This window comes from Rhinatrema bivittatum, chromosome 4, assembly GCF_901001135.1.
Source record: "Rhinatrema bivittatum chromosome 4, aRhiBiv1.1, whole genome shotgun sequence".
NCBI lineage: Eukaryota > Metazoa > Chordata > Amphibia > Gymnophiona > Rhinatrematidae > Rhinatrema > Rhinatrema bivittatum.
Genome location: NC_042618.1, coordinates 2,457,819 through 2,485,047, shown reverse-complemented (window position 1 = coordinate 2,485,047; position 27,229 = coordinate 2,457,819). Strand labels below are relative to the sequence as shown.

Sequence of the window (27,229 nt, the reverse complement as noted above, 5' to 3'; positions counted from 1 at the left end):
TGTTTCCCCCTTCGAAGAACTGTTGTTTCAATAGGGTAAGTTGATAACTGATTGCCAAATCATCTAAGGATTGCAATTGATCTCTGATTTTTAGAATTTTCTGGTATAAGGCAGTGGAATTGTTAGCCCTATGACGTTATGTCATCAGGGACAGTTCAGCCTCTAACCGTATTCTCTGTTCCTCCCGCTGCTTGTTACAGTATGCAGCTCGTGCTATGCAAATACCTCGCGCCACCGCTTTGGAGCATTCCCAAACCACTAACGGGGACATGTTATCAGTCTGCTTTTCCTTAAAATAAGTGTGGAGGTGCTCTTCTAGCTTTGGAAGAAAAACTGAGTCTTTTAAGAGACTATCATTGAGTCGCCATGAGCGGAACCCCATATCCAGGTTTTAAAGATGGCATTCAGCCCAAATTGGGGCGTGATCAGACCATGTGATGTTGTCAATGTCCGCCTTCTGAACCTGATTTTGGTAGTTAGCAGATACAAAGAAATAATCAATTCTTGAATAGGTACTATGTGGATTTGAATAGAAGGTGTACGATCGTGAATGGGGAAATCGTACCCTCCAGATATCAACCAAGCTCCAGGTGTCCATGAAAGAACGCCATCCCCTTCTAGTGGGAGAGTTCATTATTTTTCCAGAATTGGAATCTATCTGTGGATCTTGTACAAAATTAAAATCACCACCCATTATGAGATCCCCTTCAAGATGCTTCTGTAGCAGATCATTAAGGGTCTGAATAAAAGATAGCTGTTTGGAATTTGGGAAATACACATTTAACAGGGTAATGATATTCTTGCCCACTTTTATTTTCACTAGTACATATCTACCTAGCGGATCCGCGACATGCATAATCTCTTCATGTACTAAAGTTGAGGAGATTAGAATGCCCACCCCAGCATATTTGTTATCCTTTGTACTAGCCGCCCAATGCATTACAGGATAGTGTGGGAATATCAAGAGGCGCTGATGATGCTTTCGGACATGGGTCTCTTGAAGGAATACAACGCCTGCTTTTTGCCTTTGTAATTCTCTCTTAAGAAGCATGCGCTTTTTAGGGGTGTTAAGGCCTTTTACATTTAAGGAACAAATTTTAGTCACCATTTAACCCTTTATCATATAGTGAGTTGCGAAATATAGTGCAAGTGTCCCCAAACCGAGGCAACTATCCTTTAGAAAAGCTAGCCCTCTGTAGCACCTGCTGTACATCCATACCAGTCCTAGTGAAATCCCAGCCTCTAATATACCAGCCCCACTGTGTCCATTGGAAGCCTGATCTCCGCCCAAATAGAAAAAGAAAATACCACACATCCCGGCGAGTCCCCTTTCATTCCTAAAGTATCCCCAAAGTCTCCTACGGGATACCAATCTCCTGAGGGTTTGCATCAACTGACGCTTAACGGGTTCCACCCCCACCACCCGTCTCCCCGAGCCCAGCATACAATGAAATAAAACAGTGAAAGCCCACAACCAACAATTATGCATCCAACATCATAAGTATTAAATAAGTGCAACCGCCCCTTCTCCCGCCAAATATAAACATGAAAAATTTTGCTAAGAAAACAAACTGTACTTGTGAAAAGTCAATCACTCTACTGGTGACTCTCGTGACCACTCTTCTACTGTGGTCACGAGGTCCATAGGCTGACAAAAGGTGGAATGTCATCAGCCTTTTTCTTGAGGTAGTGATCTGTGATTACCCGACTGGCAGCTCAGCCTCTTGCCGCCCTTTTCTGCTCTCTGCGTCCGCGTCCATTTTCTGTGGTGTCCCCACCATTTTGGAGGCTTGAAATTATACTCTGAGTTGCGCCTTGGTAGAAGCTTCAACAGCTTCCTCCAGTGTAGAAATCTTGTAAGATATGCCTTGGATCTGGAAAGTGAGTACAAACGGGTATTGCCATCTATATTTAATGTCATTTGCCCTAAGGCTAGCTGTTACCTTCCGAAACTCGTAGCGCTTTTTGAGAGTCACAGGTGATAAGTCCTGATAAATGGAAAGGACGTGATTGCGCCATTTTATTTCTTTCTGCTGCCGTGCAATGGTGTATATTTTTTCTTTGATGGGGTAGCTAGTAAAACAGAGAACTAGGTCTCTAGGCCATTCTTCTCTCCTCAGGCCCAGAGCTCTGTGTGCACGCTCGAAGGTCACCTCCGGTGGGGTAACATTTGCTCCTTCCGATTCTGCATTACTCAAATCAAGTAAAAAGGAGCAGATTTGGGCAGCTACATCACGGGCATCTGCGAATTCGATGGTGTCCGGTACTCCCCGTATCCGGAGAGTGTTCCTCCTGCTCCTGTTTTCCAAATCCTCCACTTTATTTTGAAGGGTTATAAGCTCTGTGCTCGCGTTGGAGCATTGTATGTTCAATTGTTAATAGCGTCCCCATAACTGTCCATTCTAGTCTCTATATCATCCACCCTGTTGCAGAGTGCTGTCAGATCTTCCTTTAAATCTGCGACAGACGCCATGATGTCTGCTTTATACTGCTTAAGGTCAGCTCTGAGTTCGACAAACCATTGACGGGCCTAGTCTCTGGTCAGAAGGGAAGTAGTGGGAATCACGTTTTGTCCGGTGTCTTCTCCCCGTCCATCGGCGGAATCCACGGGCTCCTCCAGCTCCCGTTCGCTGCTGTTGGCGCCATCATGGCCTACCGCCTCCTGATTCTTTTCGTATGATAACTGCCGGAGATCGGTGGTTTTTCGTTTCGTGGTCATTATCAATAACAGCAAAGTATAATCCTCGTAAATAGTCACGTTTTTGAGAAAAGGAGCGATGGTTTAGCACCCTATTGCTGGTTTTAAAGTCTTGGGGGTTTTGAAGCCCAAGAATTACGCGTCCTCTCGTAGCGGCTGGCAACAGCGCCCCCGAAAGTGTTGCTTTAATGTTGTTCCCTCAGCTCCAATGGCAGGCGGGTACAAGGCAGCGCAGGGAGTTCAGGCACTGGCAGCCTGCTCCTCTCGCAGCAATCTGCACTACTGGGTGTTTGGTTGATTGGAGGTAAAAGCTGCAAGCAGCTATTCAATGGCTGCTGCCCTTACTGGCCTGTGTCGGGAGACTAATTGGGAAATTTGTGGCAAAGATGGCGGCTGGTAGAACAAAGAAGCAAAAACCTTCCTTACCAACAGAGCTCCCGGCTCTCAGCGATCAGCCCGTTGTGGTAAGCGGAAGTGGTCAGCGTCTCTTCCCCAAGCTGGTGCTGTGTTTTAAAGGCACATTTTGGAGGTTTTTCGCGGTGAAATTAATTGAAAGGGCAGGGTTGGAGCCCCAAGCTCGAGCGGCCAACCCTGCTCGCAGCGAACTGCTCCCCCCGATTCTTTGGGGAATAGTTTTTAAATTGTCCCGGGTGGGGAGTCGCCGCACACTTTGGGAGCTCGCCCTGGCTTCAGGGCTGTGGCGGGGTTCCAGCTGCTTTTCCCTGGTCCCGTTTCCCTGCTCTGGTTATCGCGGCAAAGATGGCTGCCGGGGAGAGGGCAGAGTCCAGGCTGAACTCTCTCTCAGCTCCCCTGCTGTTCTACGGGCGGTGTTTCCGTGGTTGTTTTTTGATCGCGGGATTCTACAACTCCTGCCTGGTCGGATGCGGTGGCAGAAATCGTATTTTTAAAGATTATGGGCAGCGAAAAAGTTTGCCGGGGAAAAGGCAGTGCCAGAGCCTCAGGCACACACCCAGCCATCCCGTTTCGCAGCGAACAGTGCACCCCCGGTTTGCCCTTATTTAACACTAGACCTCTACCGCTAATTCAGCACGCTGCAGCATGGATCTTCACAGGGCTGGGACATACTGAAAGCATTGGCCCAGTGCTGTCAGTTGAGTGGTATGTGCAATTTAAATGGCTAACAATTGTTTGTAAACTTTTGAATTTGGATGGTTCCCGCTCTCTTGCCGGCCAGCTGAGAAGGTGAACTCCCAGGAGAATACGGAGATCGCGGTCAGATGATTTGTGGAGAAGACCAACAAAGTCCTTTTCGCAAAGAGCTGAAGTCGATATTTTGTACAAGCATTTAAGTATTAACTCATAACGATTATTTTGGTCCCATTATGTATGTTTTGTGTATGAAAACGTTATGTTTATTATGCATGTTTTGCTGTAAACTGCAGTGAACCAGCTTGTGGAAAACTATTGTAAGAGGCATTTTGTTCTACTGAAAGCAAGTCCTTTGGGATTTCCTCTGGAACATTATGTGTGGGCTGGGCCAGTATTTTGAAAAAATATGACTGCTCAGTTCAAACAAAAAAAAAAATAATAAAATCTCAGAAGGAATCTAGCATAGGGGGTTCTCAAATCCCGTCCTTGAGGGCTGCAAGCACATCTGCTTTACAGACTAATCAAGCTTTGCAAATCAGCTTTGCCCTTAGACTGAGGGTCCCCAAACTGTGGCCCATGGCCTGGATCAGGCCCATCATATTTTTTCTGTCCAGCTGCCAGATCTCAACAGCAGAGGAGTTTCCCTCTCGCCCGCATGCGTCTTAAAAAGCGGTCAGGGTTTCCCAGGCCCCCATCAACGAAAGAGGAGCTGGTGAATCTGAACAAACGAACTGCTGAAATCTGCTTGGAATGGTATCGCACCGGGCAGAATACAAAACCATTGAAATAAAAGATAGCAAGTGAGAGAGGAGAGAGAGGGAAGGGAGAAGGAAAGGAAAGGAGGGGAATGACTGGGAGGGAGTTGAAGGGGACGAGAGAGAGAGAGAGAGAGGGGAGAGCATGCACGACACACACACACACACGCGTACATCAGGACCGGCTCTGTGGCAGGACCCAGATTCGCTTCCCGGGTTGGCCGGAGCAGGGGGTGCTGCAGAGCCAGCATTCACAGCCCCTGCGCGTGGCGGGGGGGGGGGAGTCCTGCTTTCTTAAGGGCGACACCTAGTGGCTGGATTCAGCTCTGCAAGCAGCCCTTCCCCGCAGCACCTTCACTAGCACAACAGAACAGAGGAGACATGAAACCCGGGCAAGTGCAAAGGAAAAGTCACGCTGCCACATCCCAGGCCAGCTGGAATTAAATAAATTTAAAAAAAGGAGCAGCAAGAGAAACTGTTGGGGAAGAAGAAAAAGCCCTACACACCAGGAGGCAGATGCAGGGGAAAGCAGGGGGCAGGATTGCTAATGCCCCAGGAATATTATTACAGACACATGGATTATCTGCCACAGATTGCCCCCCTGCCTCCCCCACTCAGCTAACTCCGAGGAGCACCCCCCACCCCTGCATGAAATCCATGCAATGAGGGCATTAAGCATTAACCCCCGCGCCCCTCCCCCCCCCCTCCTCCATGCAGTGGGACTGCATCTGGCCGCGCTGGACACAACCTCTGGGTCAGAGCCGGCGTTACGTTCCCAGCGCTACCGCACCAGCGCGTAACTCTGAATTCACATTTCACACAGAACGCCCTTTTTTTTTTTTTCTATTTTTAAACTCCCAAAGCATTTGCACAGCATTAGCTTACTGCATCGGGAGTTTAAAAAGAATAACAACCTGGGTGTTAAAAATGTTTGCCGAAAGTCCGATTACTTCACTGGCCTGTCAGTGGTCTGAGATGTCCTATGTGGCCCTTTCCTTGAAAGGTTTGTGCATCCCTGTCTGTATGCAAATGCCGCTTATGAATATTCATCGTAGAGGTCCCGAAGCCTGACCTGATGGAGTGGGAACTCATGTCCATTCGCACAGGTGCTTTGGAGAGTGTGCAGGGTAAGAGGCACCTGTGTCACAGGCTCTAAACTAGAGAACTCGACCCTTTTACAAAATGCATGGGAGGGGGGGGGTGTGTGTGTGTGTAAGTGTGTGTGTGTGTAAGTGTGTGTGTGTAAGTGTGTGGACACTGCCACCTAGAGCCCAGCCGCTGCAATCACGCGCTGATCATGCAGGGTGCCAGTACAGAGCTGGCACGCGCACAAAGATTCTCCAGGCTGAGCTGCGTGCAGAAGAATAAATCAGGCCAGCAGGCTTTTTATGAAATTGAACAGCAGTGAAAGCTAAATTGAATAATTATGAGGAGGATTTAATTGTTTTTAGGAAGGATGAGTTCCCAGTAGCTCTAAGGACACTCGTGTGTGTGTGTGTGTGTGTATGCTGTGGATGGATCCGCAGTTTAGGAAGAGAGACTTCCAGTAACTGCGCATCCTCAGGGACCGACTCCTAATCCAGGCCCTCCCCCCCCTCAGGATAAAGGAGAGCTTTACTAGATCACGTGCAAACAACAGGTTAATCCCAGAAGGAGAACAAGGAGAGGCAGAGGGCCCGAACCGCAGCTCCAGCAGCAAGCACACTGGTTTAAACCGGGTCATCTCCCGAATGCAGAGGAAGCTTGGGTTTTGGGGCCCGCTTAGCGCTCTCTGTCATTTGCAGGGGCGTTACCTTGTGTAATGCTTTTTACGCCGTGCACCGCTCCACCTCATCTTTCCGGGGCCACATCATGTTTGCAGGTAAGCGGCAGGGGTAAGAGAGGTCGTTTCTATCGTAGGCCCAGCACCACCACCACCATGGGCCCAAGCTCTGTCTTCCTTCGTCATCCTCTTCTCATCCCTCCCTGGTTTTTCCTCACATATTTCAGCTCTTGCCCACTTCTCCATTTTCTTCTCTTTGCCCCTTCCATTCCTTCCCCATTCTTCTATCTCCACCTTTTAAAATCTACCCTTAAGGCTTTTCTGCCTTTTTGCGTCTATGGGAAAACGAGGCCCTAAGTTTGTATCGGAGGCAAGGGAGGACGACGTGACTTAACCAAGGTCACAAGCAGCACCAGCAGCAGCAGCGTTTGAATGCTGTTTCCCTAGTTCGTATTTCATTACCCCACCCCCATTCTCAACATTGAATACGACGGCAGATAAAGAGCATACGGCCCATCCAGTCCTCCTTTCCCTCTCCGCTCGTCCCTCGTCTCCACCATCTCCAGAGGGATGCTGCTCCATGCATCCATCACCCTCTCAGGAAATATTTCTTTACAAAGATTACTCCCAGGTCTACACTCTTTCCCCATGGACCCCTCATTCCAGAGCTTGCTTTCTATTGAGAAAAGCCAACCTCCTGGGAACTGACACCTCTAAAGCAGAGTTGCTTACGTGTAACAGGTGTTCTCAGAGGACACCAGGGTGACAGCCCTCGCACATGGGTGACATCAGATGGAGGATGCACAAAACCTATGTCAAAGTTTCTAGATTTTTGACTAGGCACACTGAGCATGCCCAGCATGCTCTATACCATGCTCTATACCATACCAGCATGTTCTATACCATACCAGGCGTCCATGTAGGGTCCCTCAAGTCTAGTAATATACAATAATTAAAACAAGAAATAAGAGAAACCCAACTTCACGGTGTGGTGGGCGGGTTTCATGAGGACTAGCATCCTGCTGTCCTCTGAGAACACCTGTTACAGGTAAGCAGCTCTGCTTTCTCTGAGGACAAGCAGGATGGTAGTCCGCACAACTGGGTACATCCCTAGCTACTGGTTGCTCCCAAACACAAAAGGGGACCAACAGACAGCCAACCAGGTGCCATCTGGTAACAGAGGGGGAGTCAGCCTGAACTCATACAATGGACCCTAGGCAGGGAGAGTTGGTTTCTACACCTCAAACAGGTTCCGAAGGACAGACTGCCTGAACCTACTGTTGTGGCCATCTCTATCCAGTCAATAGTGCATTGTGAATGTGTGGAGAGAACTCCACCTCGCAGCCTTGTAGTTCTCCTCCACGGGAACTGTTCGCAAGTGGGCCACCGACACTGCCATGAGAGTGACAGAATGAGCCTTGACATGAACCCCAAGATGAGGTCCCATCTGGGAATAACAGAAGGAGATGCAATCTGCTAGCCAATTGGATAGTCTCTGTTTGGCAAAGGCAACGCCCAATCTATTCTTATCAAAAGAAATAAAAAGCTAGGCGGACTGTCTATGTGCTTTTGTCCACTCAAGATAGAAGGTTAAGGCTCTTTTGCAGTCCAAACTGTGCAGGGCTCATTTGCCTTGGTGCGAATGGGGAATAGGAAAGAATGTTGGCAGGACGACTGACAGGTTAAGATGGAAATCAGTCACCACATTAGGTAGGAACTTAGGGTGTGTACGTCAGACCACCTTATCATGATAAAACTTAGTATAAGGTGGATACGTCACTAATGTTGCGCCCCTGTCCGCGCTTCACGCGGACAGGGCCTTACCTCCGCAGCCCTGTGCCGCTGCTGACCTTGCCGGGCACTGCTCTTGGATGCTGCCACTCCCCGCGGCTTGGAGCCGCTGCAGTCGCTGCTCCTCTTCGCGGCCTGGAGGCCGCCGCTGATGCCTCTGCTCTTCGTGGCATGAGCCGCCGCCCATGCCTGTCCTCTTGTGGCCCGGAGGCCACTGCCGAGGCCTCCCCCCGAGGGCTTTCTCCAGCAGCAAGACACCGCGTTGCTCCACCTCCCACATCTGGGCCTGTGTGGCCCAGCTCCAGCTCCTCCCTGCTTCGGCGTCTGCAGGGCCGCTGTCCAGGGTCCTGCAGACTTCCTCTGACTGCTCCTTCTAAGGGGCAGGCCCGTGGCTTTCCCCCATTCTTATGGGGCCAGCCAGGCTTGGCCCTCCTGGTAGCTCCTCCCAGGGAGTTGCCTCTCAGCCCTACTTAAGGGTTCGTCCGTCACTTCACCCTTGTCTTCGCATCTATCCAGATGCTCCTGAAGACATCTCTTCTTCCTGATGTCGTTCCAAGTCCGGATGTCCGTGAGTCCAGATCCCGATGTCCGTTCCAAGCCCGGATGTCCGTCCAGATCCTGACGCTGGTTCCAAGTCCAGATGTCCGTGAGTCTAGATCCGGTTCCATGTTCCAAAGACGTCCCGTGTTCCAAAGATGTCAGAGTCCTCGTCCAGTGATGTTCCTTGTTCCCTTCCTGATGTTGTCCCAGTCCTAATGCTCCAGGTCTGGTGGGACCCATGCCTCCATAGATTCTCTGCTTTTACTCCGAGTTTCCTAGCTCCAAGGTTTTATCTGTTCCCAAGTTCCGACTCCGGAGGATCTGAGGGGTTTCCACTAACCTGTGCTATGAGACTTCCTGAGCACGCCCCGCTCCCCTTGTGGGTCCGCGACCAGCCCCGGCTGTGTAGGGCGCATAAGGGACAGTGTGGTCCGCGACCAGCCCCATGTGCTGTGTAGGGTGCCTGAGGGACTCACCTTCCTCGGCCAAGTCTGTGTCTCCAAGTCTACATTCCAAGACTACGCTCCAAGTCTTCATCTCCTCGTCTCCACGTTCCAAGTCCACATCCCTAGTTCCAATTCGTACTGCTCGAGAGTCCCAAGCTCCATGTCGTACTCCTCGAGAGTTCCAAGTTCCAAGCTCTTCTCTGACTCTTTGCGCTCTAAGCTTTCCTTGAACTCTCCTATGTTCCAAGCTCCTAGTCCTAGCCAGAGACCTACGTTGTAGCTCTGTGTTCCAAGCTCCATCCAGCTCTGCTCCTGTGCCACCCATCCTGCATACTCACCTCACCATGGGTGCAACTCATGTCTCTACCTGAGCCGTCCTATGGCCCAAGGGCTCCGCTCTCCTATGAGCTAAGTGACACGCGCCAAGCCCGCTCCATCGGCCCCTGAAGGCTGCGCTCGCAACGACTAAAGCCTGGAGCTCACTGACCCTGCATGCTGAGGTAACAGTCACCAAAAATATGACCTTCCAGATCAGGTACTTCAGGTCACAGGTATGCAGCAGCTCAAAAGGAACTTTCATCAGTTGAGCTACCACCACATTGAGGTCTCAAGACACAGCAGGAGGCCTTGGAGAGGCTTCAATTGAAGCAGGCCCCGCATGAAACAATTATAGACTGTACAAAGATGGGCGTACCATCTACACCTCAGTGCTATGCGCCAATTGCACTCAGATGAACTCTAATACAGATGTTTTTAGGCCAGCTTCTGATTGGTGTAGAAGGTAATCAAGCAGTTTCTGTGTAGGGCAGAACGAGTGTAGGGCCTTCAGCTCACATAACACGGAAAACCTCCTCCATTTCAATCCATAGGACTTTCTAGTGGAAGGCTTTCTAGAAGCCACCATGACCCAAGACACATCCTCTGAGAGATCGAGCGGATGCAGAATTAACCTCTTAACATCCAGGCTGTGAGCGACAGGGCCTGGAGGTTGGGATGCCACAGTCTGCCCCAATCTTGCATGATGAGATCTAGGCAAGTCCAGAGATTGATCAGTCTCTGGATGAACAGTTCCCATAGGCGTGGAAACCAGATCTGTTTTGGCCAATGAGGGTCACAGTCCCCTTGTCCTCGCAAAGCTACGAGAGTCTTTGTCACTAAGGAAATCGGAGGATATGTGTACAGAAGACTCTTGCCCCACTGACTGGCAAGGAAGTCCGAGGCTGATTTTCTGTCTGACCTGTACAGGGAGCAGAACCGAGACATCTTCCTATTGCAAAAGGACATCAGCAGAACTACAACCGGGCTCGCCCAGAGGTGGAATATCCGATTCATTAGCCTCTGCTCCAGGGACCACTCGTGGGGTCTGAAGGTTCGACTCAGCCTGTCCCTTTCCACGTCCAAGGGAGTGACATGGATGGTTGCAGCTGTATGGTTCAATAGCCCCAACATGTGCCAGGCTGACACCTGCTGGTTCTGCTGAATCTCTGCCACGATGGATATCAAAGTGAAGGCCCTCTGACAAAGTAGGAAAGCCTTGGCCTGAGCCGTGTCTAGTGGGGATCCTATGAAGTCCAATTGAAGTGACGCTGAGATGGGATTTCGGGTAGTTGATAATGAACCCTAGTGACTCCATTACCCGGATGTTCACGTGCATGGACCTGGCGGCCCCTGCCTGAGATGTGCTCTTGTCCAGATACGGGAAAACATGCACTCCCAGCCTGCAGAGGTGCACTGCCACCACAGCCAGACATTTTGTGAAGACTTGTGGGGCTGTCGCTAGACCGGACAGCAACACACAGTACTGGAAGTGCTGTATTTCCACCACAAATCGGAGATACTTCCTGTGACTGGGGAAGATCTCAATGGGAATGTGTGTGTTCCTTAGATCAAGGGAGCATAGCCAGCCCTCTTTCCACAAGAGAGGGATCAAGGTGCCCTGGGAAACCATCTTGAACTTTTCTTGCAAGAAACCCGTTTAAGGCCCTTAGGTCTAGGATGAGACGGAGTCCTTCTGTTCTCTTTGGAATCAGGAAGTACCTGGAGTAGAATCCCCACCCTCTTTGTCCTGGTAGTAGAGGCTCAACTGCCCTGGCCGTTATGGAGGAGTAGGAGAGCTCCAATGTCCCAGGTACGGGCGACTAGCTCACGCTCCCTTCGACCCAGTCAAAACCCCCATCCCTGGAGTTGATTGAGGCACCGGCTGGGGCTTGGGGGCTCTCTGCTGCCAGAGATGGCCACAAGATCCCTGATGGTACTGACGGGAGCGAGGGGGCGGAGGATAGTACTTCCTTTGGCAAAAAGACAGACTTACTTGGCCTTTCTCGCCAGCCTCCTAGAAGAGGAAGATGGGTCCGGAGTGCTGGCGGAGAGAGGTTGTAGGATTTTATGGTGGTCTCGAAGTTGGGCCACGGCGTCCCTCACTCTATCTCTGAAGAGATTCTCCCCAGTCCCCACACGTCGGTTAGTCGTTCTTGTACTTCTGGTCAGATATCAAAGGCCCGCAGCCATGTCATTCTGTGGGCGCAGATTCCCACTGCAGAGACTCTTGATGCCGTTTCAAAGACATCTTAGGTCACACAGACCTTGTGTTTTCCGCACTCCAGGCCCTTATACATCAGCAACTTGAGAGTATCCTGCTGCTGTTGAGACAGCTGCTTGGCCACCTCCTGCACCTGTTTCCAGATGTCCTGCGAGTATTGGCTCATGTAGAGCTGGTAGGCAGCAATGCAGGTAATGAGCATGGTGCCTTGAAATATCTTCCTCCCAAGAGCGTCAATCACTCTGTAGTCCTTCCCAGAGGGCATCAAGGAATGAGTCCAAGAATGCTTGGCCCTCGAGGCAGCTGACACTTATCCAATCCGGCAGCTTTCTGGATGAGGTAGATCCCCCAACTGCCTTCTTATTAATGGGAGGGGTGTTCCCATATCCTCAGCAGCAGCTTAAGGATCTCATGCACTGGGACCGCCAGGATCTCCTTAGGAGGATTCCATAAACTGTAGGATCTCAAGCATTTTGTGCCTGGCATCCTCCTCTGTTAACAAATGAAATGGGATGGTTTCTGCCATCACCCTCATGAATCCTGCGAAGGTCAAAGTCCTCAGGCGGAGACTTCCTTCGCTCTCCTGGAGGAGAAGGGTCTGATGGGAGACTCTCAGAGCCCGAGGAGGAGGAGGATTCTGAAACATCATCCCCCCAGGGGTTCTCATCCTCACTGGAAGGTACAGGGAATGGGTCCCTAGATGCGTAGCCTTCTGTTAAGCGTCACACCATTCTTTACGACGTTTATATATCCAGGGATACAAGAACACCTAGATATAATTTTTTATTGAACAAGATAAGTATTCTTGGGAGATGCTGATGCCATTTCTCTGATAAACTGACTACCAGCATCTCATCGTGTATATGAACTGATCCTTCTTTTATAGGTAACATACAATAAAGTACTAGGTTAGAAAATTCTAGTGTGTGTCTACCCAGAGAATAATTTACATTGGTTGTCATGTCAATAGCATGGTAAGATCATCCCTAAGCTAACCCTGAGTATTTCTCTAAGGTGGGGCCCATTTACCATCACTCTCTAGATAGTCCTTTGTTCTGTTAGAATCTTGCTGGTCAGGGCAATTAACACATCTGAGGCTGTGTTTACAGATACCCCTGAGAAAGTGTTACGACTGTGGCTGCCCTACGTCTCCACTCCGCCCTCCTTACCTCTCTGGCGACTCCTCCCACAGTTGATGGATGTTTGGCTGCCGCAGTGCCTGCCTGCCGTCCTCTCCGGTGTCCCCGGTCTGGCTTGGGCGCTGCCTCCGCCCATGCTGTCCAGCTGCCTTAGGGCGCGCGCACTGCGTGGCCCTGCTTCAAATACTTTCTTTGGCGCGAACCTCAGGGGCTGTGATGATGTCACGCATCCCGGATACAAAAAGCCTACACTACTGCTAGCTAATCGAGTTAGCAAAGGTATTCGTACTGGTGAATTCCTTACGGATGGAATTCGCTCTCCGTACCTAGCTACTCTGCCTCTCCATTATTGGACTTACTCTATTTGGGGTACCCGCTCCTCGGGGGCCTCTCTCTTCTCTTTCAGGTCGCTGTCTGGCACCGGTACTTGCTCCTCTAAGGCCCATGTTCCCGGACTCGCTGCCTGACTCCACTTCTGCCTGGAAGAAACTGCTGCCTACACCATCAGTGAGTTACTATCTACTTCTCTCAGAGCTGTTCCCTGGAACCAGGTACTCGCTCCTCGAGGGCCTGCCTCTACTCCAGCTCCTGTGATTCCTACTGAGAGAAACCGCTGTGTGAGTACTCAACCAACGAGGCTCTATTCCAGAACCCTGTGTATGCTCCACTGTACTCACTATCTCTTCACTACAGCACAGCCATTGTGGGATCGCTGTTCCAGAGGCCTGAGGGACTACAAGCCCTGCCGGGCTTCATCTCTGCTCACTACCGCCACCTCTGGTGGCTCCTCAGTACTGTTAATAAAAGCTCTATCTGTGTTGTGTGTCCTAAGCTGAGCCTGACCTGTGGCCCCTCACAGGACTTCCCCCCGTGGGCGTGGTCAGCAGCCACAGTGTCCAAGGGTCCACCCAAAACCTTATAAACAATAGCAGAAAGAGTGCCTCCATTGTGACAGTATAGCCTGAAGTTTCCAACCGTTGCCTTATGCTTTGTGTGACCCTATAATTAGGCATCACAGTACGGCGCCAGCTTGGACTGCCAGGTGTCCTGGGAATTGCTGCAGGTCAGGCTCAGCAAGTCACTTTGAGGTCACATAGGCTAAGATAGCAGAGGATTCTGGGTCAGTTGCTTTTCAGGCTCAGGTACAGAGGTGCACAGAGGTGCCTTTCAGGCTTTGTCCAGAGGTGCAGGTACCAGTAAAAAAAACTGGACGGGGGGGCTGCAGGCCTCAGTGTAGCTTCCTCCCCAGAGGAAACCGGCAACGACCACCTTATCGGTAGGGGATTCTGTCCTAGCCTGTATAGATCCCAGATGTCGATTACCCCTAAGCCCAGAATAAGAGCCTCCTGACTGCTCTGTTTATACTAATAATTTCTCCGCTATCTCTAGCCTTTCCTTCCTTCCAGCAGTCTATGCCTCCAAGTTTAATTTCCCTGTTAAATGTAACTTTGCTTTTTCACGTTCAACCTTTTGTTTTGGTTACTGTTCTTGGTTCAGTTCCCCTATTCGATGTGAACCGACCTGATATGGTCTCTACCATGAAGGTCGGTATAGAAAAAGTGTTAAATAAAATAAATAAATTGATGCTTTTGAATAATAATTTTAGTGGGAGTTTTACTAAATGGTTGAAACTGGGTTTCTTTGGTATTTAGAAGGTTCTGCTTTGTAGAGAGGCCACTGACACGCATGCCCTGCAGCTTAAGACAATGGTGCGAAATGTTTGTAACGGCGCCTCCTGCTTTATGAGTGGGGGTGTCCTCTCTCTGTGTGTACAGAATTTGGTAAGAGGCAGATGTGGAGAGAGACACTGGACCCCCACCGAGATCAAACTAACAGGGTGGTTTCCCTGTCTCATGTCATTTATTTATATTCCACTTACTCCATGGTTCATAGCAGATTACAAAAGGCAGATTCGTAATAAAATATAAACAGACATACTAAAACAATGAAGATATAATAAGAGTACATCAACAATAAATATCCATCATAAAACAATTAAAAGCATAAATATCACCAAGACAATTTGTCACCCTGCCTAAAAGATGTCAAAACACTTTAAAACATTGCTTGTAAAATAATAAACTGCTCATTAATTCTGAGACCACGAAAAGCCTTTCATGTCCCTTCATAACATTCTCCAAAAGCTTCCTGAAAAAAAATGTTTTCCCACCCTTTATTGACTTGCAGTCAGAACAGCTTTATTGCATGTATCCATGTGAGGTTCACCCCTAAAGCTTCCAGTTTCTCTCCGGAGACACCAGGATCACCCCAGTAAGGCACATTAAGAGTCAGCTGAAGGCCAGTCCAGTTTCCGCTTATGGCTCTAGGTCAGCCCTCTCTCTCTCTGGGCTCCCACCCGGTTCTGCCTGTCTCTCTCTCTCTCTGGGCTCCCACACAGTTCTGCCTGTCTCTCTCTCTCTCTGGGCTCCCACACAGTTCTGCCTGTCTCTCTCTCTCTCTGGGCTCCCACACAGTTCTGCCTGTCTCTCTCTCTCTCTCTGGGCTCCCACCCGGTTCTGCCTGTCTCTCTCTCTCTCTCTCTCTCTGGGCTCCCACCCGGTTCTGCCTGTCTCTCTCTCTGGGCTCCCACCCGGTTCTGCCTGTCTCTCTCTCTCTCTCTCTCTCTCTCTGGGCTCCCACCCGGTTCTGCCTGTCTCTCTCTCTCTCTCTCTGGGCTCCCACCCGATTCTGCCTGTCTTCTCTCTCTCTCTGGCTTCTGACACAAGCTGATTCTCTAATTTATCCTCAGCGGTCTCCCCCCCCCCATCAGTAACACCTTTCCCTGGCTGCTAACTTGATCCTGATTCATTCTCTGCTAAGGATCTTCCTGCTTTAGAATCCCCTAACCAACTTTTATTTTTCTTTCCCCCCTGGATCTCTCTTTAGAGCTCTCTCTGCCTTCTGGAGTCTCGAACTCTCACGTCTGCCTGTGCGAGGCCCCTTCCTTTCCCTGTGCACCCAAAGCATCTTTCTGCCGTCATCTTTGGTCACCTTCAGATCATCAGATTCAATCCGCCCTGATCCCACTTTTATTTCGTGCAGTCTGTGGTCTTTGTTCTAAAGCCTATGGGGACCGACTTAAAGATAAACATGATACAAGGCGAGATATGACAGAGACATTTAAATACGTCCAAGGTTTCCCTGCACAGGAGCTGAACCTCGCTCAGTGGAAAGGAGGCTCTGGAACGAGGGGGGTCATGCGATGGGGGTAGAGTCAGAAGTAATCGTAGGAAATATTTCTTTACAGAGAGGGTGGTGGATGCGTGGAGAGGCCTCCCAGTGCATGTGGTGGAGACTAGGACAGCGTCTGAATTCAGGACAGCCTGGGGTAAATCTCTGATGGAGAGATGGGAATTATAATCTAAAATTAATTGGATGGATGGGAAGATTAGATTATAAAACATTTAAAAATAAAAACCCGAGCATGGGGCCTAGGTTTCTGGAAGAATTTCATCCCTTTTAAACGGTGCTGCTTCTTTTGGTCTTCGCAGCCCAACTGCAGGACCTTACATTTTTTCGCTGCCAGATTCCAGCCTCTTCCTCAAGCTTCACGAGATCCCTCCTCCTGTTTTCCACACCGAGGAGGGAGCCACGGCGAGCCAGTCAACGCAGAGGGTATCTATGAATTTCCAGAAAGCATTTAAGAAAAGTCCTCTATGAGAAACTCCTCAGGAAATCAGAGTCGTGGGATAGGAGGCGGTGTCCTATTGTGGAACTGCTAACGATAAAAAAAAAAAAAAGTAGGAAACAGAGTTGCACTAAATAGTTTTCCCTATGGAAAGAGGATGAATACTGGGTGCTCCGGGATTTGTACTGGGACCGGTATTTAAATTCATCAATGGATCTGGAAACGAGAGCAATGAGCAAGGGGACACAAAATTATTGAAAGCTGTTAGAACAGCAGAGGACCTCACCAGACTCGGCATCCGAACGGCAGGTGAAGAAGTTTAAAGGTGGACAAGTGCAACGCGACGCAGAAAAGGGAAAAATAATCCCGCTGCCGGGTTCTGTATCGGGGGGTGCTTGTGGGCAATACTTTTGAAATCTTCGGCTCGGTGCCCGGCGGCGGTCAGAAAAGCCAAACCGAGTGTTAGGAATGATCGGACATGGGAACGCCACGTTGTCTCTGTATGGAGCCTGCAGCACTGGGTGCAGCTCTGACTGCCGGAGCAGACCTGGAAAAGGCTGCGAGAGGATGGAAGGGCTCCCTTAGGCTGAAGAGGTAGGGCAGAGGGAAGGTTTATAAAATCAGGAGTGGTGTGGAAATGGTTTTTACTCTTTCTGCCAGAGGGGTCATTTTTCCTAATTTTTTTTTTAATACATGTTTTTATAATTCTATATATAGAAGGAATTTATGGGGGGGTTTTTCCCCCCCTTTCCTCTCTCTGCCTTTCAGAGACAAACCACAATGGCCTCCTGTCTCTGGTGCAGCAGCTCTGTAACAAGCACGATACAGAAAGCACAGCCCCGTGGGTGGGGGAAAAGGGCAGAACAGCTCGACAGAGCGCTCAGCTTAGATTGAACTATGGAAACGTCAAAGGTTAAAAAGTCACTGCTCGGCCTGGTCAAAGTCACACCAACGAACCTGCAGCCTTATCAGCAAGAAGAAAGGGGCAGACAGTGAAAAACCGCCACCATTACAAACGACTGCGAGAGCACCTGTCACGCTTCAGAAGCAGGGGACATGTCCATGAATTAATGACAATCCCGGGCTGCGGTTTTTTCAAGATGGCCTCCAGTACCCTGGTGGGTCAGCGGGGGCCCCTAGCTCCGGGCCAGTCAATGCCATTTTTGAAAATGTCATCGCACAGATGACCGAAGGGGTAGGGGCAAAGTCAGGTCAACAACATTTTTCAAAATGGCACTGCGTGGCCTGGAGCTAGGGGGCGCTCTGGCTCACCAAAGATCTTTCTGAAGGTATTGGAGGGCAATTCCAGTCCACAAGGGCCACAAACCAGTCGGCTTTTCAGGCTATCCCTAATGAATATGCATGAGAGGGGTTTGCATGCACTCTGCCTTAGTTGTATGCAAATCGTTTTCATGCATATTCATTAGTTTGCGGCTCTCGAGCATCAGAACTGCTCACCCCTGCTCCAGACCACCAGGCCCCTTTTTGGTAGGGAGGGGGCCACTAGTCAGCAGGGATTATGTTATTTTTGGGGGAGGGGCAGCGGGTCAGATGCTGTGTGGGGGGGGAGGAGGGGTTTGTGAAGGAGTGGAGCATTGCTGTGCAACTGTGCTTTTATTTATTTTTTTATTTTTTATTTATTTGTTTTGTTTTTTTACTTCAGGTGGCCTCAATAGACACCCCCTTCCCTGGGAGTGGGTAGTGTTTTCTGAGGTCTGTACCTTTAAGAGGCCTCCCAGGGACATTGGGATACATGCTGGCATCCCGATGTCCCCAGGAACAAAGCTGCGCACCCTGATAAACAATAAAATAATGTGGCTGAATTTTTTCAGTCAGCCCCATTATTTTATTTGCATAGAATTAGCTATGTAAGATCCATTGAATGGATTTGCAAACTTCATGCATGCACATCAGCTTGTTTTAAATGGGGATGGTTTTATGCTGACATATCAGGCAACATTAAACACTATTTTATCGTGAGTTATAGCCAACACGCAGCTTAGTAAATCTAGGCCATAACTAGCTCAATAAACCTTGGCATATAGTTTCTATGGCGTCTCAGTGACTAATAAGTATTTTGGATTTACACCTGTAGGGATGTTTATACCCTCTTTGGTTTTATTTTCCTCTTCTCATAAGAAACCTGAGCACACACTAGAGAGATAACAATGCAGTGTCTGCAGGTGTTTTCTCATATTCACCTGGAGCTGGCCCGAAGCTGGAAAAGGTGGACATAGAGAATCTGAAATACTGAAGACGACAGGCAGGAATCATGGCCTACAAACATCCAGATCACTGATATTACTGTAAGGCATAACTTGTGGGCGACCTTTCCTATTGGGATACATTTACATTTATTGCATTTATAAAACGCCTAACTCTAAGAAGGCCTAGGCAGTGAAAATAAAAAACGTACACAAATTAAATCAAGAATAATAGAAAACAACATACATTTAAAATCAAAATAATAGTGTGTTCTATAAAAACAAAATAATAAAAAAATAAAAACAATAATTAAATTAAATAGGAATAATAATCAAATAGGTTAAATGGTAGGGTTAAATTAACTGTAAGCTAGATTAAATAAAAAGGTCTTAATGAGTTTTCTACATTGAGGAAGTGAATCACAAAGTCTGATTTCAATTAAGAAAGAGTTCCATAGAGTTGGTGCTGCTATGGAGAAGGCGCATTCGCGAGTAGTGCCGAATTTGGTGAATTTTGGAAATGGGACATCAAGTAAACCTCTTTTTGAAGAATGAAGTAGTCTGGTTGGCTGGTAAAATCGGAGGATACCATTGGCCCAGTGACATTTTTGCGCATTGAGAAGCTTGTATACAAGCATCATCAACGAACGCATTAAATACAATGTAAAACTATTAAAGCAGGAGTGATGTGTTCATATCGTTTGGTACCAGAGATGAGGCGAGCAGCAGAATTTAGTAGAAGTTGTAGAGATTTGATGTGTATTTGAGAAATGCCAGTGTATAAGCTATTGCAGTAATCAATAACTGGAAAGATGGATGCCTGAAGCACAGTGCGAAAGTCTGATGAATGTAACAGTTTGACATTAGAGAGAGTACACAGAGTCTGTGAAATCCTTGTGAAATGACATGCTTAATTTGGGAACGGAAAGAGAGAGAGTGTTGTCGATAAGAAAACCTAAACTACGAATGTGTGTCTGAATGGGATAAGATTGCCCTCCTAAAGTTATGGATTTTTCGTTGAAGGTTGAGTGAGGACTGCGTATGACTAGTAACTCAGTTTTGGACACGTTTAGTGATAACTCGTTGTGTTTGAGCCAGCAGGTAATAGCAGAAAAGCAGATATGAAGATTGTCTAAAGTGTGCTACCATGATGCTTCAATGCCAACAACAAATTGCATGTCGTCAGCATAAAGTTTGTAACCCGTAGTCAAAGAAGAAAGAATTTTGCAGATGGGGGATAAGTATATGTTAAAGAGGGCAGAGGAGAGAGCTGAGCCCTGTGGAACACCAGTTTTGATATGTGCCTCCTGATCTGGTCCACTGGTCAGCGTGCTCGGTCATCCTGGGATAGGGAACGTGTAAGTGGACTCCCTCCACGTGGCCCACCCAGAGCTGGAAATGATGGGACACTAATTCAAGCCAACTCCATGAAACGAACTGGTAGCGGACTTAAAACAAATTGGAGACACACAATTAATATGGATGTGGTGAAGGCTAGCAGTATTGCTGGAGTTAAAAGAATATAAGCAAGTTGCAGGCGGACAGATCCATTAATAATGGACAGGTAGAGTTGGGAGATTGCCAGCTCTTATTTTTGGGAGTGAGCAACAGGGAAGGGATTTTCCTATTAATATCTGATGATTAACTCCGACTGGCCACTATTTGAGACAGGATGCTGGACTTGACGGACCATTGCTCTGACCCATTGTGTCATTTCTTACGTTCCCCAGCACCCTGGCAACTTCCCTCCCCCTCCTCCGCTTGCCCTGCCTTTTCCCCTCTAAGTTCTTCCACGCCTCCCGCAACATCCTCTCCCCTGCTCCTGCCTTCCGGCATACGTGCCAGCCAGTGGCTCGAGTTATTTATTAACTCGGCATGCCTCCCCTTTAAAGTGCAGGCCCAGAGCAGCACCGGAGAAAGAAGAAGCAAGAGCCATTTGGGGACGGGAGTCCACCCTGGATCCGTGGGGTAGAACTGGTTCCGGGGGTCCCAGAGAAGCGCTGCAGCGATGGGAGCCTGCTCCTTCACCGCTGGCACACGAGGCGCCACCCACGAGCAGACACAGAGCAGCGGCATGGGCTCGGCTCGACCACACCCACTGCCATCATCAAATAAAGAGAGAGTGACAAATTTCAACTTGAGGCTGAAAGAATACGTGAACGTTTCTTTAGCCGATACAGGTTCTCCTGAGAACAGAAGCACCCTGAAGCTCAGGAGCATCCTTACTGCACCTGGAAATAACCCAGCCATCGCTGCAAAGGAAATGAAAGCCAGAGCCCTTTAGGGTATAATTTGGGTCCCAGAGAGAGAACGGCTATCAGATCTTTAAAGGGATGATAAATCTATTATTAAAAGTCATCCAAAGTTACAGCAATGAGAGCGTGGATTTGTTAAGGCAGGGGAATGATGATGTTGGCAGGGAGGCCTGCTTGGAAACCTAAGGTTAATACTGATCAAGCCATCCAGATGGAGTTACAAAATGACTAGATTACCTCTAACGAGGCAGGTTCTCTCACCCAGTCTCATCCACATTTCCCGGTTATTTATAAAATTACCAATAACTCATAAAAGTCCTGTGGCTATTGAGTCTCCAAACCAGGACACAGTAATGGGGTAAAATGTAGCTTCCTTCTATGCTAGAGCCTGGCAAGCTTCAAATGCGGAGAGAATCCAAAGCCTCAGCAGAAACACAGGTCCATCTGGCAGGGGACAGAGGTGGCCCGACCGAGCATTAACTATGCCAAAGTCATTGGGAGGCTCGACCTCCAGAACAGAGGTGCATGGGTGCGGGAGGCAGCGGCCAACAGATAAGGGTACTAACCTGCGATTTGAGCTCTGCGTACTCCAGCGACTCATTAGGGACACTTCTGAGAGAGGTGAGGTAGTCATGAGTTATAGCAGCAGTCTGAGGAGGAGGAAGAAAAAAAGGGATTTGTCTGTGAGAACCTGCCCAGAAAACACCAGTGCTAAATGATTAAACAATCAAATCTGGGATCTCCCCTGGGGAATGTGTCTGCTCCCTCCATCCGCTGAGAGAGGGGAGGCGACTCGGGCCTAGACTGCCACAAACAGGCCTGGTTTTCAGGCTATCCACCATGAATATGCATGAGATAGATTTGCATGCACTGCCCCCACTGTATAAAAGTGTCTCGTGCTTACTCATCATCGATTTCCTGAAACGCAGACCTGTTTGCAGCACTCTCGGGACCGGAGGTGCCTACCCCAGCCTGGCACACTCGCTAGCTTATGTCAGCTCTTCTGGGAGGGGGGGTTCTTATTCTGTCCTCCCCTCCCCTTAGATTGCACTTTAACCTTTCTTCCCAGGGTTAGAGCCTTGCTCTTCAGCCATTCCCTCACTCAGAACAGAACATTTCCCTATCTCCCATGAATTGTGAAAGCAGATTACACCATATTAGAAACATTTACTTATAAACCGGTCATTTGTGGCTTCACATTTCGAGGGAAAAAGCAGGAAGCTTTCTATACAATTCAACAATACAGAAAAGTAAAGGTCCACCTTAGGGCCTAACTGCAAACAATCTGCAGTGGTGACTAAGCTCTAATCGACACATCAGAACGGCAGCAGCAGTCCGGGGAAAATGCATTCAATAGCTTGAAAACCCTCGTTCAGAAGGTAACAGCCCCTCTCCCAAGACCGCTGGGTTGGGAGCAACAGGATCCTGACTTAGGGAACAGCCACTGCTATTTATTGCATCAGTGGCATGGGGTCTTCTTAGTGTTTGGGTACTTGCCAGGTTCTTGTGGCCTGGTTTGGCCTCTGTTGGAAACAGGATGCTGGGCTTGATGGACCCTGGGTCTGACCCAGCATGGCATGTTCTTATCTTCTTCTGTTCCCGAGAGTAACAGCAGCTGAAACTCTGGCAGCGGTGTCAATACTTAGAGGTCTGTCACCCCGGCTGATCCAGCTGTGTCCACATGTGCTGTCATGTCAAGCACATGCTCTCAGCTTTTCCACGTGAATCCAACCCAAAAGAGTCTGAGGCACCTTGGCCTTTTCCTCCTAATCGAGAACCCCCCCCCCCCCCCCACTGCAAATCCCAGAATGCTTTGGAAAACTGGCTCTTTCCTATTCCAGCCCCCAGCCCCGATGAAATCCTGGAACGGCCGCTCTGGGGACGGTGTAAAGGTGACCTGGGGGGGTCCTCCTTCCAGTTTCACTTAGCCCCCCCCCCCCCCCCCGCTCTGACATGGTTCAGTTTCCTGTCTCTTGCTGGCTTGGACACAGAGACTTCTCTCTGTCCCACAGGTATCTGGAGAAATATTACATAGGATTCTGCATTTTTAAACATTTGGTTGTCGTTCTGCTCATGTTCCTGATTTCTTCTGATATATTCGAATGTGGTCTTGTATTCAATGTTCATAACACACATCTGTACAATTCTTGATATCATTCTGTACTTTGTTGGCTTTAAAGGAAAATAAACCATTACAAACAAAAAAAAAAGCAGGGATCCAAATTATATTTGAGTTCTACCAATGGCTGACATTGCTAAATCTGGCAATTACCAAAATAATGCGGAGAACTCCGATGGGGGGGGGTCAGAAAAGTGCTGCTGTAACCTAGGGGTTGACCCCACATCACTGCCATGCAGGATACGGGGGCAGAAGTCGCTATCCAGTGAAAACATGGACATTTCAGAGCGGCGCCTTTAAGCCCAGTGAATGACCGCTTGCAACTACAGTTACTGCACAACAACAGAGGAGGACACGCGGGGAGCTTCCTTCCTGAACTGAAATCAGATGATGCAGCCATGCATTCAGCGAGCCCAGGGAAGCCAACGCGTGACCGCACCCAGGTTTTGTACCTCCCACTCCCCTCCTGTCCATAGGTGTCCAGTAGCAAACCTTACCGTCAATACAGCCCTTCCGATTCGAATGACGCCAAAATCATTGGGGTCCATGTACTTAGTACTGTACAGGTACAAGCCCGAGGCTGTCAGGGCCGCAGTAGCCAGCGAGGTCAGTCCCAGTGCCCTTCTGGTCATGGCAACAACACTGATGTGAGAGAGACAACAAAGAGAGAGAAAGGCAAGGTGAAATCAGAGACCTAGGGCCAATCCCTTCCCGTACCACCAAGTTTTGCCTCATTCAGGAATATTTCCACAATTCAGCACACCAGTTTGGATTTGGCTGTAAAATGTCACTGATAGCCAAGGTACGAAGGCGACCAGGTAAGGACAGTACCTCCAAGCCACTTTTTCTTCCCAATGCACCTGAAGTTATGAGGTGCATACGATTGTACTCCTGAATTAAGAAGTTTAGAGCACAAACGTGAGTAAAACTGCACACAAGTTAGTGCCCCTCCATGCAAATCCCATCCTAATCAAGGCAGTACCTAGGACTCCCCATTGCAGAGAGGTGCGGGAGGCATAACTCCTGTTTTCTAAATGCTGGTTAGAGAAGCGTGCTTTTTTAAAAAAAAAAACAAAAAAACCTCCTGCTGCATTAGCGCGGGCAACTCAGTGCATTTAGAGTTCACTTTTATTTTTAGCACGCGAGTAAAGAAAATGGGCAGTGAAATTCAGCAAACAATTTTTACCCGGAGCTTATTTCATCAGGACCATGTGCTCCTGAGGGATTTAATGAGGGAGGTGTTCTCTGCAATCCCCGCCTGTTGACATCACTAAAAAGGGCAGGATGGCCCGAGCATCCAGGTTAGAAGAAATCACAGAGCCAGGCCTGCTTTCAGTCTCCCAGGAAGGCCTCAGAGGTAACCACAACCCCTGGCGTGCCCTTCCGGCTGAACAGAGGTGCTCAGACAGCAGGCGCGGCCTCTGGCATCGACTTTCCTCCCATGCAGACGACATTGGCATTATTCCTGCTGCTGGGCAAAGACAAAAGCAGCCAATACCAAAGCAGCAGAATCTACAGGCCCGACTTGCGGCAAAACATTTGCATTCAAACCCATCCAGGAAGGCACTCAAGAGCAGGCAGACACTGAGCTGCCCCTTTGGGAGTTACATGAAAATAGCCTTCTAAAAGCACTGGGCTGAATTAACATTTCAGATGTCAGACCACAAAAACAATACCCTTTACTGCCAATTCCATAAACAGGACGGTGGGGAAGCGGTAACCTAGGCAGGGTCATTACAAAGCCCCACGAGGCTCAATATGGAGCTGTGATCCTTGCAAAGAATCAGTCCAAAGCTCCAAGTGCAGAGAAAAGCCCAGAAAATCTCACACAGTATCAAGCAAAACAGAAAAAAAGTGAGCATTAACATGCTAAGCAAAAACCAGCCTTCGGGAGTCCTAACTAGGGTTAATATGGGGCAGAGATTCACCATGGGAGGTATCACAGGGGATCTCTGTAATCCCCTCCCCAGCTTCTCCCGACCTGCCGCACTTTTTGGGACTCATAGGGTTTGGTGGCTTGGGGGGGTGTCCGTCTCTGGGCTTGCAGATGCTGCACACGGGTGCGGCAGAGCATAGGTTTTATTTATTTATTTCCTGGTTTTTCTAGACCGATGATGGTATAAACCTTCACACAGGTTTACAATGTTTCTTTACAACAAGTTCAACATAGTATACAATAAATCATAAAAACACTGAAAAGAATCATAAAATCTAACTTAAAACTAAATATACATTAAAACTCTAATTAAGAACTACACTAAGTATAGGACTAATAACGGAGAGCACTGTAATGATAATAATGCTTAATATTCTCTCTCTTTCACTTTTAGATTCGGACAAGTTTATTTTAATTGCCTTTCTGTGTCACTGTTATCTTCACTTGGGTCTGCATTCTGCAGGATTTCTGATCAGCACAAACAGTGGCTGAGAAACCCTGGGGCTTTGAGCCTTGCTGTTCTTGCTCAGGGCACAGAGACCGCCTCTAGGCTGGGGTCCTACTGGGTTTTGTCTGCACACTGATTTGCTGGTACGCAGGGGGAACTTAATAAATCTTGACAAGGACGGATTTACATCTCACACACACACCCCCCACCCCGGGTTCAGGATCTTCAGCACCTTCCCCCTCACCTCCTCCTGGCCGGAGGTGCGCAGCGCTTCTTCCTTAAACTGCGCCTGCCTCCATGACATCCGAACACGCAGCGCTGGCAGGTCCCGCAAGACAACAAAACGCAACACGGCCCAGGCCAGGCCGAAGCTGCCGACGTGTTTCCAGGGTTCCTCAATAAGCTTCCCTACCTGCTTTTTAACCCACGGTGCCCCAACACGGCCCGGGCACAAAGGAGATCCCAGCCCTGGATCTCGGGCAGAATGGGGGAGGTATTTCTCTGCTGAAATACAACAAATGCTCAGGTTTCGTTTTACGAGCCTATCTGTGGATGAAGCACACCTTCCCGTGGCATGCAATCAGTAAGGCAGGGTGGCCGGGTCACAGGAGGCCCCGATCCCATCCATCTGAAAGGCGGCTCTCGCCAGGACATACAGAAAAATGCTCCTATTAGCAGCAGCACTTCTTAAGAACTTATTGGAATTTCGTTATTTTTAAATAAAGGCAGCAGATTATTAAAAGCCCACATGCACATTACGTTCAGGAAACTTGTCCTATGCAGCGACAGTTTCTCTTTCATCAGTTTTTCGGGATTGTTCCAGATCTGATTTCTGCACATGTGCGTCACCAACTCTGTCTCCCTAGGTGTCAGACTGACCTAGGTGTCAGACTGACCTCTGGAAATGTGAAAGCAGGGACAAACTTTAATAGACGCCTACTTCAGGGACTGCTAATCAAGCTTCCCAGAAGGCGTGGGCCACCCACTCAGAAATGAAAACCAATCCAAAAGGAAACGGCGCCCAGTGATGTTAGGGTAAAATCTGTTTACTGAGTAATGAACAAAATACAAACAACTCCTGGCGCACATTTGGGTCTGATTTGCACCAGGATAACGGTAAGAAAACCATACATAAATCTTATTTTTACAATTTCCACCCCAGTAAAAATCCCCACCCACCCCCATAAATCCCGCAGGCCCTCATCTCAGTTCGGGTCTATGAGAAGGGGAACAGAGGATATTTCTCAGGGGTAACTGAGCACTAAAGCTTCTCGCCTTGGGAGAGAGTATTTGTAGATATTTCTCACAAATTGCCAGAAAGCGCTGCTTAGTTTTAAAGGATCGAGTAGTGACATTTTCCATCTGCGTCAACGCATGGAGACTATTGCTCCCCGCCAAATATGCTGGTGCCACATATAATATAATCTTTATCCCCCAAGAGGCAAGACTTCTGGAGGAACAGGCGATCCCCCTTACCCACATTCGGCAAAGCGTCCCGATAGTCAAAAAGCACTTCCTCCGGAGTAAAAGAAAATCAACATTTCAGTATCCCCTGGAGATATTCTACCACTTTGGTTGAAAAGATATGAAGTACCGGACAAGACCAAAAGTAGTGCCTTGGAAGACTTCAGACTGTGTGATGCCCGTCCTAAATAACCAAGCTGGCTTCATGAATTTGTACTGCGTCGCTCTCAGAATAGCATTAGTCAGCAGTTCTGGAACTCATGACGAATAAGATTTTACACACGCCTCCTCTAGGGCGGTAGACAATGCCGCGCTCCACTTGGCTGACAGAGTCCCATAGTTACTAGCACTTTGGAGCTTTATATCGTCTACAAACACCCATTCTTTTCCTTTCA

The 27,229-nt window shown here is 48.7% G+C and overlaps 1 protein-coding gene across 3 annotated transcripts in view; it reads right to left on the bottom strand.

Annotated features, from left to right (window-relative positions):
* ADCK1 (aarF domain containing kinase 1) overlaps positions 1-27,229 on the bottom strand; it is a 175,543-nt gene that overhangs the window by 138,055 nt on the left and 10,259 nt on the right. For 2 of the 3 annotated variants that reach the window (XM_029597676.1, XM_029597673.1), the window contains exons 2-3: positions 23,484-23,628; positions 21,434-21,517 (exon numbers count right to left, since the gene is read on the bottom strand). In XM_029597676.1, coding sequence (XP_029453536.1) covers positions 21,434-21,517; positions 23,484-23,618 — 219 coding nt within the window. In that variant the 5' untranslated portion in view covers positions 23,619-23,628. Of the gene's footprint in view, positions 1-21,433; positions 21,518-23,483; positions 23,629-27,229 lie in introns of those variants that run through there. The other variant, XM_029597675.1, reaches the window with a different exon arrangement.